The sequence below is a fragment of the Trichosurus vulpecula genome, chromosome 7, assembly GCF_011100635.1.
Source record: "Trichosurus vulpecula isolate mTriVul1 chromosome 7, mTriVul1.pri, whole genome shotgun sequence".
In the NCBI taxonomy this organism is placed as follows: Eukaryota; Metazoa; Chordata; class Mammalia; order Diprotodontia; family Phalangeridae; genus Trichosurus; species Trichosurus vulpecula.
Genome location: NC_050579.1, coordinates 88,732,126 through 88,746,063, shown reverse-complemented (window position 1 = coordinate 88,746,063; position 13,938 = coordinate 88,732,126). Strand labels below are relative to the sequence as shown.

General features: G+C 36.7%; 1 protein-coding gene across 1 annotated transcript in view; it reads right to left on the bottom strand.

Moving 5' to 3' along the window:
- The window catches only part of PDE10A (phosphodiesterase 10A), a 262,739-nt gene that overhangs the window by 132,868 nt on the left and 115,933 nt on the right, over window positions 1-13,938 (bottom strand). Inside the window, exon 4 of the mRNA XM_036768216.1 lies at window positions 8,192-8,312. Within this exon, the coding sequence (XP_036624111.1) occupies window positions 8,192-8,312 (121 nt within the window). The remainder of the gene's footprint in view (window positions 1-8,191; window positions 8,313-13,938) is intronic.

Sequence of the window (13,938 nt, the reverse complement as noted above, 5' to 3'; positions counted from 1 at the left end):
GAGCAAAATATAGTTAGTCTTATACAACATGAGTATTGTGGTAGGGTTTTGCATAATGATACACATGTGGCCTACGTTGAATTGCTTGCCTTCTTAGGGAGGGTGGGTGGGGAGGGAAGAGGGGAGAGAATTTGGAACTCAAAATTTTAAAAGCAGATGTTCAAAAACAAAAAAAGTTTTTGCATGCAACTAAAAAATAAGATATACAGGCAATGGGGCATAGAAATCTATCTTGCCCTACAAGAAAGTAAGGGAAAAGGGGATGGGGGGGAGTTGGGTGACAGAAGGGAGGGCTGACTGGGGAATGGGGCAATCAGAATATATGCCATCTTGGAGTGGGGGAAGGGTAGAAATGGGGAGAAAATTTGTAATTCAAACTCCTGTGAAAATTAATGCTGAAAACTAAAAATATTAAATAAATGAAGTTAATTTAGCAAAAAAAAAAATACAAGACATGATTAGAAAGAAACTCATCTGAAAATGATCTAGGAACTTTGATTGATGCAATTATAAACCAGGATTTGAAAAAACTGAAAATGAGTCATGTCACTCATCTTCTGCCAAAGAGGGGACAGACTTAAAATCCATAATGAAACATATATTTTTAGTTATAGCCAATGTGGGAATTTATTTTGCTGCATTATATGTGTATGTTGTGAGTTTTGTTTTAGATTATTCTGCCTGATGACAGAATATAAAACCAGGAATCATAGGTAGAAGTTGTAGAGGAGAAGAGGTAAGGAAAAATTTGAAAACTACTACAACTATCCAGAAGTGGAATAAGTGAAGACTTGGGAAATAACTTATTCTTTCTCAATGGAGGTTTCAAGCAAAGGCTAAATAAGCAAGAAACCACTAACCTCCTTGATTAAGCAAAGAGAGATGGCCACCAAGGGCAACATGGACTTAAAATAAAAACAAATTTACTGTGGAGGGAGATTCCAGGAGATAGTAAACAATACTGCTTCTTAAATAGTTAAAAAGCAGTGAAAGCAAAAGTAAGTCTACAGAACTTATGAACCAAAGATCCAACTGAGCTACAGGATCAATTTGAGAGCAGGTTAACTGGCAGGAGAACAACAAGAAAAATGAACAAATGTGTCATTGTTCCTACAAGAATCTATTTCGGTCATCAATAACAGAACAACACTGTCCGTGGACACTAACACTGTAATTTTTGATGATGACAATCAACCAGCACTCTGGACAAAATTATAAAGAGCAGCTCAATCATCCAAGTGCACTGGTCATTTTATAAGATAATTCAAGGAAGGAAAAATACTTTAAAAAAGACAATATTAATTCCTCTAAGAGGGAACTCTATTGAATACCAATAACTACTAATGGAGATATCTAAATTCTTATCTTTGTGCAATCATAAAAAGAATGTTCTACATGTGTAGAAACTATATCCTTGAAAAAATTTAAGGAGGGAATATGAAGTCTTTTGCACCAGACTGGTGTAATGGGCCATATCTTAACGTTGTGTTTATTGCTTATTGGGAAATACACAAAGCATTTGCCTAAGAATAACAAAATGCAGAATTAAAAGTATCTCAATACAAATGTTAATATTATAAAAGATACCTTCATAAATCAGTCAGTCAACAAGTATTTATTAAGTACCTACTATGTGCTATATACTATACTGGGGAAACAAAGTCAAAAAAGAGTCCCTGCTTTCAAAAACTCATGGATGATGGAGACTACTAACAAAGACCTATGTACAAACAAGATAGATACAAGATACCTGGAGATAATCAATAGATGGAAGGTACTAGCATTAAAAAAAGATTGGGAAAGGCTTCTTGAAGGAAGCCAGGGGGATTAGGAGGCAGAGTTGAGGAGGGTGAGAATTCTAAGTATGTGACATTAAACAAACGTCCAGAGTAAGGAGACTGAGTGGCTAGGGAGAGGATCAACAAGAAGGCCAGTGTCACTGGATCAGAGTGGGAGGGGCAGGAGAAGGAAGAGAGAAGTAATAAGACTGGAAAGGTTTAAAGAAGCCAGGTTATGAAGGGTTTTGAAAGCCAGCAGAGAAATTTATAATTGATCTTGAAGGCAAGAGTACGCCATTGAGGTGGACTGAATTCGTGGGTGGGGAGACACATGGTTAGACCTGATAATTTGACAGTTGAGAAGATGGATGAACTGGAGAGGGGGGAAACTTAATGCAGGGGAGACCGAACATTAAGTTAATACAATAGTCTAGGCATGAGGTGATAAAGACCTGAGCCAGGGGGATGGCAAAGTGAGAGGAGAGAAAGGGGCATATTGGGGAGATGTTAGAAATGATAGCACTTGGCAACAGAAGGTGAGAGGGAATGAAGGGTTGAGAACGACACTCGAGTTGAAAGCCCAGATGACCGGGAGAATAATGGTACTGCCTACAAAAAATTCCATGACAGAGATAACTGTACAGTGATTAATATTAGCAACAGGGAAACACACATTCACCAAATGTGTCGCTGCAATGAAGAATGTTTTGAATAAAGTACAAACAGAAGAGGTATTCTCTATAGCTGGTGAGGTCTCACAGACACATGTTCCTCTTTGCAGAAGAAAATGTGCTGATTGTAATGGAACATTACAGGGTCTCCTCAACATTCTCCAGGTGAGGAAATACTTTGTTAGTACAGATTAGCACTGGTACATAACAATCAGTAGAGGAAAAACTAAATAAATGAAAAATACCCATCATTCTGACAATGAAAGGCAGTGCAGATGGATAGAGTTGGGGCCAGAAATGAAAAGAATTAAAGTTGCAAGCTGGATTGCATTTGGGAAATTAGGCAGGCTTTTAACTATCTCAAGTTGTTTTCTGGCACAAGACCTATCTTTTTAACACCTGTATTCTTCTAAAGGCGCTATACAACTATCACTCCTGAACACCACAATTTCTGAGAATTACAACTGCAAATGATCCATAGGACAATGGAAAGACTCAAAGTGGGTGCATGTAGAAGGTAGCTTATTTCTAATGATGACCTATGTGCAAAAAAATAGCATAGGGATTATCACCAAATAAATGTCTGACCAGAAAAGGAAGGACAATGATCATGGGGTAAGATCATGAAACAATGGACAGCAAAAATACTCCACTAGGGCTTTTAAAATGTCAACAGAATCAAGGAAAGATGCACTGAGTGGATCTTCCCTGAAGGATTTATGAAAAAAAACACAGGCAAGAATTGGAAGATCTGGACATGTACACCAACAAAAGGGTATATCCACATTGATCAGCCCTTGGATCCACTCAAGGGCTTAATTATATGATATGATACTCCTGAGACTGTACACGGTACCACTATCTTACCAGTTATTTGAACTTTCAACCCAAGTGTCATTATCAACCCTTCATCATTCTCACCTTCTGTATCCAATCAGTTGCCAAGTGCTATCATTTCTAACTTCACATCTTGGTTTTTCTTTAATAAATGGTTATCAAAACTCAAACCTCTGTAAATAACAATCAAGTGTGGACCCAAAAGGAAAAAAGATAAAATATACCACCCTTCCTTCCTTAAAGAAATTGGAAAATTTCCAGTCAAACTGGCTTGATGTTCCCCCTTTTTTTCTTATTGTAAATAAAACAACTAATTTTGTTACAATATATCAAGTAATGGGTTTTTGGGTAAGGCAGAGGAAAAAGACATATTTAGACATGAAAACAACAAAAAAAGGGATAAAAATTAAAAAGCACTTTTCTGTTAATTAGGAAACCCACTTAGAAATACATTTTTTCATAATAGTAACTTAATTTTAAAGATTTTTAAAGTTTGAAAAGTATTTTATCTAATTTCTGATTATTTCTTTAGCCTGTTGTCATAAGATTTCAATACTGTGATGGATCTATGATCTCACTGTTGGGTGTACTCCCAATGATATACAGCTGTGGTCTCCACAGTGGGAACCAAGCCCATCTGAGATACCTTTTGTTTTACCATAGGGAGGCCACGGCATGACTCCAAGAGATCTGTGAACAACTGAGGATTGTGTGAAGATGCATATCATCCCACTCTCCTTGAGCTTATGCACACCACACAGCCATACTGGCCCTTATACCCACCCTCAACCCTGAATACTCTTCTTTATATTGTGCAAGCTCCCAACCACTGCCCTTCTGAGGGGGAGGAAGTACATACATATAACATATAATTAAATAAACATGAATATATTTCAGGCATATTCTCAAACTTTTTTTAAACTACTAAAGGTTGAGGATCAAAAATCTTGAATCACTGCATAGATAACCAGTAGAACACATATGCTGTCCAACAGTTATCCCTTGCTCTTCTTATCTGAGTGGTCTTCCTGCTTTTCCAAGCCTATGGTATTCTAACGTCCTTAATATCACTTTTCCTGCACTATTTTTATGAGTGAATATATTTTGTTCTACCTTCACCCACCATAAATCTCCCCTTTGCCTTATGAGTGATATCAGAGGCATGCAGAAATTCTAGACTGGATGACATGCAAATTTACTTCTGCATTCCATTATTTGTAGCCACATAGCCATTACCGGCAGCCACAAAAAAAAAAAATTTACTGACTGGCCTAGGGTCACTATAGAGATTGCATCATTTCCTAAATTCTTTCTACTCTCTTTCTGCTTAATCCTGAATGTACTTCACTGTTCATCAACAGCATCCAGACCAACTAAGAGTTATTTAATCGAATGCATATTATTGTCTGGGACAACACTCTTCATCTACTTGTAGATAAGCTTTATTTCCTACAGATAAGCCAAATTCTTCTGAGTGAACATGAACCTCATTTAAGAGGTTCTAAAATGTTTAAGGGCTTGATGTGATCAGACAATGCCACATGAGGGCAACAGTGAAGAGTCTAGGTGTAACATTTCTGCTGTCATTGCTAAAGAAAATAATTTACTGCAGAAATGTTGCTAGATCTTTCTTATTTTCTACCTGTTCGTGGTCCTCTGAGTTTCATCCAGGCGATCAACAAGCATTTATTAAGTGCTTATTATGTCCCAGGCACTGTACTAAATACTGGATCCATCAAATGCTTGTGTAATAAAATGGCTCATATGAATCTTTTACTAATTTTCTATGGAATTTGAGATCATAGAGACCTAGACCTAGGAGGGGCCAGAAGAAGCCCTCTGGTACAACTCCTTAGATTTACAGAGAAGGAAACAAAAGTCAACATGGTCAAGTAACTTTCTCAAAGTCACATAGTGTCAAGAGGCAGTATTTTAACCCATCCTTCAGTTCTAGAACCAATACTCTTTGCATTTTATCAATGCCCAATTTATTTTTCCTCTCTGCTACTTCTTATTCTTTTGTGAATATACCACTCCTAATTTTTGACCATTCTACTCTGGAAGATCTTTGAAATGAGTTTCTATTCTAAAGCAGTGTTGTCCTTGGCTAGTCACTTCTGGTCTCCTCATTGTGGTAAATTATCCACATTAGGTCAGTAGCCTTAAGAAATTATAAATTAAGGAGAATGAAGAATTCAGAAAAGAAGGGGAAGAACTCATAGGAACTGATACAAAGGAAAATCAACAGAACCAGGAAATAATATGCAACAAACGACATGGAAAGAACAATAAACAACAAACAATCAGGAATGAATGCTATAAAATTATAATGATCAAGATTGGTAAAAGAAGAGGTATGAGAAGGCACTTTCCCCCATTTCTTTGCAAAGGTGAGGGAATCCAACTTTTTCAATATTTTGATTAATTTTGCTGCACTGGTATGTTCCTCCTTTTTAAAAATGCTTTCCTCTAAAACATTACTTGTTCATAGGGGAAGTGGTAAGGGATACACTGGGAAATACAGATGATAAAAACAAAAGGCATAAATAACTAGACATGTATTTAAAGAAAAAATGTCAATAGCATAAGCTGATAGAAATTTTCATTGTCAATGCCTTATTTAAATACACCAAACTAGAGTATTCTGATGACATGATATATCTTTGTCTCATATGTATTCTTTAAATTTGGTATTTATTTGATTTTTGCATTAACAAGTCCATGATCTAAACAGGGGAACCCGAATCACAAATGTCTTTTACATCCACAACCAGTTTTTTGTCTTCTAACATACAACTAATTTCATTATCTGTGATGTTCTTTGATATTTGTCATGTTTGTTCAGCCCTCCCAATTTTCCCCTTGAACAAAACAGTCATACTATGTAGGAGTCAGGTTTTTGCTGAGCATGAATGCTGTTGGTATCTTTGCTTTCTTCCTTCTGAACTATACTGTCTAAAAGGTTTTGTAGATTTTCTCCCCTATAGTTAAAGTCGCCTCAAAGATTTGTAATACTGTAGTATTTACTGATTTAATATGAAGAATCTTATCAAGTACTTGGTAGCATTTCTCTACCTCTACAACAGATAAACACATAAACTACAATTACCTTCATGATGGTGTTCTTGCAAATACTTTTCATGAGCATTACAATATGCAGTAACAAAATATCCCATTAAATTATGTTTCTGGCTGCCCTTTGACTCATAAGACCAACTCTGGTAACTATTCTCCTTGCCTCTTCAAGACTTGTGAGCCATTCTTCCATTTAGCTATAACTTCCTTTTGTCTTTGGGTTTCATCTAAAACTCAGTAAATGTTGATATGACTTTATTCCTTTAGTATTACATCCATTTGGTCGCTAAGTTTATTTTACAGACAGTCTAAAGCTGTGTGTCTGTCAGTATAGTACCTACTGTAGTTTTTTTCCAATACTGCCTCTATCCGTGCAGAAGGTGAAGGGGGTTATTATAGAACCAAAAATCATTTTGTATTTTTCTTAATTTTGTATATTGCCATTGCTAAAGAATTCATCACCCATTATCTAGCCAATTAGTGGTATGCCTCTATATGATTAGCTAAGTATCTTCAAAAAACAGAAATAATCTATTGCTGGGGCTTTACTCAAACCCTTTCTATCATCACAGAACCTGCCGGAGATTGTTTTCTACTGGCAAGGTGTTCAATAAACCCAGGGTCAACTCCATGTCACAATACTGCATCTAAATAGTTTTGTGGAGGATTGTTTGAAGAAACTGTGCTATTTTTATTTCTAGGATATGTATTTATTAGGAAAATATTAAGTGTCGAGTGCTCGTTATGCCTGACAGCATCAGGGATCTCCGAATTGAAATGAATCTCAGAGACCATCTCATCAAACCCATAGCTCAGGAGTGGGAAACCTGCAGCCTCGAGGCCACATGGCCCCCTCTAGGTCCTCAAGTGCAGCCCTTTGACTGAATGCAAACTACAATTTGTTCTGTGAAGCTTGGATTCAGTCAAAGGGCTGTGCTTGAGGACCTACAGGGCCACATGTGACCTTGGGGCCACAAGTTCCCTACCCTTGCCATAGCTGAACCCAAAATTCTCCCTACAAAATACTCAACAGTGGTATTCTAAACTTTGCTTCATGACCTCTAGTGAGGGTGAATTCACCACCTTCCCAAGCATCTACTTCTGCAGAGATAGAACATTTTGCAGTTCTACATCTAATTCTGCACCAAAGGGCCTATGATAACAGGTCTGATCACTCATCCACACAACAATCCTTCAGATACCAAGTCACATCTAGGTCATCTAGTGCTCATTTTATAGATAAGACAAAGAGTCTTGAAAGGCTATGTCACTCACCCATGGTCAGCCACACTTTAAATGATGGATTCTTCTAGGTCTTCCCAGATCAAAGATCCCCAGTTCCTTCAATTCTCATATTACATGATTTCAAGGCCTTTAACTATTTGGGTTGCCCTACTCTTGACATTTCAATTTTACCTCAGTTTAACTTTTCAGATATTGGGCATATTATTTTTTCACAATTAATCCAGCAGTAAGACCACTTAATGACTTTGTTTTCAGTGAGTTCAACTTTTCTGCAAATATTTCATAAACAGATAAACCCGCTGATTCAGTGTTTCCTGTGTAGAGTAGACCTGTTGATGTTTTCACCACTGCAAGGAACTTTCAGTGTAAAAAGGTGGGTTCACAGTTTTTCTGTAATTTATAGTCTTAGAGGCTGATTGGGGAAACTGAAAAGTGAAATGATTTTCCCCAAGAATACAAAGCTAACATATGCCAGAGGCTAGACTTGAATGCAGGTCTTGCTGACTCCAACTGCCCCTCTATTCACTGTTCCAAACTGCCTTTTCTCAAAGTTCTACATAAAGGATTAAAAATACATTTTCTTACCTATTTTGATGAGTCTACTCAATTCATAGAGCAGCAGCTGGTTGTCTCCTCCTGTATCCAACCGTTGTTCTATATAGCTGTTTAGTTCATATACAACGCCTTGCATATTTGTATCCCGGTACTTTTGAGTCAAAAGTAATGAAATAAAATTTAAAAAAAAATTAGTTTAGCACAGTGGAAATGTTCTTTGGTTAATAAAATATGCTACCAGTATGCTATAAAATCATGTATTAGATAAACATTTTTTTCCCAACCAGTTATCATTCAATTTGCAAAAGGACAAAAAATAGGTCAAAAGGCTTAAAAATTAACAAAAATCTTGATAAGATTTCTTCTTTCAGAGTGCCTAAAGAATTATTATATATTGCTTCTGAATGATAAAAACTTTAAAAAAAATTTTTAGTGGTTTGGTAGATAATTCCATCATGAACTGCCATTAGGAGGAATCATGACCTTGAGTCCATGAAATGGTGTTGATGTTGAAAGATTAATTTGTAGAGGTATCACATTACGCCAAACCCTCCAATCCAAATAATTTATGTAGATATGACCAAATTAACTTTCATGTTGAATAGTGATACAATTCAATAAATATTCAATGAGTGCCTAGTATGTGCAGAGTACTGTGCCAGGCACTTCAGGGAATGCAAAAGATAAGCAATACAGTCTCTGTCCTCAAGGAGCGTGTAATCTGATTTTAACACATGTTAACAGTCATCACAAGTGACACTCATCCACCAATCACTGTGGTCAATCACAGGCTTTAAAAATTCTTAATTAGCTAATGTCAGGATCCTACCTGCAGCTGATGTTCCTTCATCCTTTTCTTAACCAGCTGCAGCCACCTTCCCCACATCTGCAGGCCTAGATTCTGAAACAACTTCCTACCTAGGCAGAAATTATAAGAGAGGGAAGAGAGAAAACTGTCTCTTCCCTAAGATCAGGCTCACTTAGGTTTACTCTGATCACTGATGCCATATGTTCAAACCACCTGATCAGCTGGGATCCTGATTCATGGTTACTTGCACCTGAGATCCGATTATTCCTCCCCACATTGCCATTATCTCAGGTCATAGACCTTTAGTTTGCTCTTGACCACAGTCAATCACTGGCTCTCTGTCTGATGGCTTGATGACCTCTTGGCTCACAGACTGTTATACTGTACATGCCCAGATCTCTCCTGGCCCCATTCCCTCCTTGTGTGGTTAGCCCGGTCCAGCAGCTGCCAGGGTCTACATAGAAATTCCTAATGATTAAGCCTTTAAGAAATTATACAATCATAGTTTGGATGGGATCATGAAAAGTTTTCCAGCCTGCTTGGTCATCGATAGAAAAGATTACACTACAATTGATCCAAGAAGATAAAAAGCTAGCCATCTCCAAAGGAAATATTGCATATCATTTCATTCCAATATAACAACTTCCATATAACTTATCTAAACCCTTCATTCTGCAGTTTAAGCAACTTTGTTCTCACTTTTTTAGTCGTAGATCCTGAGATCACTGGTTACCATCCTCCGTAGTAGAGCCCCTTCATATATATGAAAGTTGACGTTATTAAATCATCCCTCAGTCTCCCCTTTTTCAGGATGGATAATCCCATTTCCTTTAACCTTTCAATCAACAAAATGAACATTTATTTTTGTTCAAGGCACTGTGAGGAACACAAAGAAATATAAGACATGGACCTAGCCCTAAAGGAGCTTATGATCTATTGGAGAGACAAGACATAAAGACAAGAATAGCTTAATAACAATCTAAGAGATATAATAATGAGAATGGTTCTAGACTTGTTAAATTTGGGGTGACAGTAGTGCATTTTTTCGTTTATATTATTTTCTAATCTCTTATTTTTGTCTCTCATCTTAATTTTTGTATTTCTTCAGTTCATTAATTGTGGCAAAGTTTTGCTTAAGTATATACAAAGTGATTTAATACTTTCATAATTCATTAAATAATAAAATAAATATCTTTTGACTCAGTAAAATATGGATGATATAATAAGAAAGTCTCCAAATTTTCCCTAGAGAGCTACTTGGGCCTCAACATATCAAGTTACTGAGGGAAAAGAGAAAAAGAGGGCTGTAGGCACGTGTAGACAGATTTTCTCTTCCCCCCCCCCCAGAGTCTTAGCCTCTAATACACCTCTGAGAACAGGTCTTAAGTACATGAAGGATTATTATACCTGTACTGAGATTAATAATCAGCTGTTTTCCATCTCCACTGAACAGGAAATGGGCTGTAGCACAATTTATTAGAGACCAAGAAGAATTTTCTGATCTTAAGGTTTAGCATTGGATGTCCGGGCCTCAGCTTCCTCATCTGTAAAAGGAAGGGGTTGGACTAGATGAACTATAGAGTCCCTTCTCGCTCTAATATTCTATGATTCTATGAACCAAGACTGATAGGACAGTCATGCTGAGAAGGGGGGAAAGGGTCACATGAGTTTTCAACTCTGTGCATGCCTCAGACCATATTAATGGTTACAAACACAGACATGAATCACCTTGGACAGCAATCATATAGAAAATGGTCCAGATACCCAACATGTGAAAGTCTGCCACACGTTCTTTCTAAACTTTATAGCACTATATAAATGTAAGTTAACATCTATCATAGGCAAAGTGTTATATACTGCTACATTTCTTTATGGAGCAGGAGGGACACAAAGGCAAATAAACAAGTTCCCTTGCTCTCAAGGTTTTTATTTTCTAGAATTATCATTGTTTATACCTTATTTTAACTTTAGAACTTACGGTGATTTATAAAATTACTAACAAAATAAATGAATCCAATTAAATTTAGGCAGAGTTTTGATTTGACAGAAGGAACTTCAACATTAAGTTTTAAATGGTGATCATAAAAAATGGATATAGAATTGATCTTTTTCCCTTTTGCTCCCCTAACACCCAATGATACTTCATATATTTCACAACAGATTATTAATCACAGAGTCAATCATTTATTTTTATAGATTGATTATGGAATTGTTTATCCTTTTTTTCTGTTGCCTGCTTTGTACCCACTGTGTTACTTATTAGTAGCTCCACAAAATGGCCACATTTGGGAATTAAGAGGGGATAAAATGACAATCATTCTTTTTCTTACTGATTTGGGGCTTTTTAAAAATTCAGATCATAAAAGAGAAAAATGAACAGTCAGTCAACTCTGTTAAAAAAAACAAAGCTGATATATCTGTTCTGGAGTAAGGAAAGTTACAGAAGTAATTCAGCGATGATCACATACCTCTATAAAGATATTCAAACTTTTCAAAGTGCTTATATATTTCTCTTTTATTATTTTAAAAACCTAAGCAAAAATAATGCTTTGGTACCAACCATTCAAGAGGAATTAGACTTTAAAGGCAGAATCCTAATTGGCCTCAGTTTACAGTCCCTGTAGATAATGTTTTATTTAAATAACGAGTGGGAAATTTTTCCCAGGGCCATTGACCTCAAAGGGAAAACAAAAGTCAATTAAGAGACAAATGGAGAGAAATGGAAGGAAAATGCAACTTAATTTTGTCAGTTGGGGTTATGATCACTTATCTGTACAAGTGACAAATTAAATACACTTGGTTTTTAAATTAAGAATAAGAAACACACTTTATCCAATAACAAAAAATTAACTTTAATTTCATATTAACACCAGATAAAAAGATAGGAGGGATGAAAGAGAAGGAAAAAGTTGAGAGAAACATAGGCAGAAAAGGGGGGCGAGGGACACAGAGGGGAATAGGATAGACAAAAAGGAAGAGATGAAGAGAGAAAGGAAGAGAAAAAGGTAGAGAGGAGGACAGAAGGGCAAGCCAAAACAAAAGAGTTGGAGGCTATTTTGTATTTGCTGGAATGTGGTTAGAAAGTGAAGGGTAATCTCAAGAAATTGTGAAGGCTGAAGATTAAACACTACTACCTGTGCCTATTCACTTCTATTGCATAGGCTCTCTTATTACAACCTCATCAATGTTAATTTGCTCACTATTATTCAAAGACTTTTAATCATTCTTTTTAATCCTTCAAAGTCTTCTTTCTCCCTCATTCCACATTCTATGTCACTGCCCTACTATAAACCCTTATTACTGTGCAGATTATTAGTCTCCTAAAATTTGTGCTTTCACTTTCTCCTTGTGCCAATCCATTCTTCATATTACCACAACAATCCTTGTTCTGCATATACTTTATCATATCACTCCTTTGCTCAAAAATCTTCAGCAGCTTCTTATTACTTTCTGAGTAAGATTCAAATTCCTCTCCCTGGGATTCAAGACCCTACACAATTTAGCAACACACCACCTACCTATATTACTTATCACTTACATTCCACCTACTCTATGACCCACCTAAATTGGCTATCTCTCTGTGGCCCTGGCCAAGTATTGCCCGGTCTTTGGTCAGAAAGTTCCCTATGATTGACATGCTCTCCCACCCTCTTGCAGTAAAACATCTAAGCATTCTTTAAAGTCCCGTAGGAATATTCTACCACAAAGCCCTTCTTGATTCCCCCCCAGCCCTATTCCAAGTTGGTATTGAGCCTTTTAGACCTTATGTCAAACTTTGTTTTGTAATTCTGCAGGTATACAACAATGGTGTGCACTGGTAGCTCTCTCTGTTGGGCATCCCTTTACAAGACTGGAAATCTGAGGGAGTTTTATCTCTGGCCTAAGGTGCTGCAATATACTGGTTGCTTAGTAAGCATCTGTTGTATTACATTTACTCAGAGGAAGCTGTTGTACTTGAGGATCAAGTGACATCAATATGAGATACAGAGTGAAGATTTTAAATTCTCTCACCCCTCCATTTAATTGATCTCCATAGTTCCAACATGTTTTGAATGGCAATGACAATATATTTGAAAAAAGGCATATGAAAAAACCATTGATTAAAATGAAACAATCACGTGTAATAAGTGTCAGGCTTTAGCTTCAATAAAGCTATGGATTTAATGAAAAGAAGTCCACATGCTATAGAATTAAAAACACACGCACACAAACTAAGCATTTTCAAAGAATATTGTTATATAAAAGCAATTAAAAACCATATCAGTCTTTAAGTATCACTCTAAGTATGCAAACCCTTAATTCAAATACATGTGTGTATGTATAGTATATTACATATATTATATATATACAATATACTACATATATAATATACTACATACACACACACATATATGTATATGACAACTACAGTGGAAAGACAGGAAACTAAGGGATTCCCCCACAGAGATTAAAGGGAGAGAGAACCAGCGCCTCACTAAAGGGAGAGAACATTTTTAAAAGCCTGTAACATCCTAAACTGCAAACAATCATGAAATATTCAGTATTTGTTTACTATGTACTGGGCATGACAGGGAGATGCAAAGATATATAAGATATAATGGAAACCTATCCTTAGAAAACTTGCCATTAACTGGGAGAATATATAACTAATATTCTTGTTCTTCATTGTGTTTTCTGATTAAATTCCCAATAATAAAAAATAAACGAGCTAGCGATCCTAAAATATGTTATTCCGTTTAATGTACATTAGAAATTCTCTAAGCGATCAGAGAAGATGGGAAAGGGTAGTTTGATCAGCACTGGAGCACCTGTGAAAAGGCAGAAGGGGCAGCGGCAGCAGCAGTAAAGCTCTGGGAGCAGGCAGGCAGGCAGGCAGGCAAGGCAGGCAGGCAGGCAGGCAGACAGGACTGCTGCATGTTCGAAGGGCAGTAAGGCACCAGCCTGACTCCTGCCCAGAGCGCATTCTGGG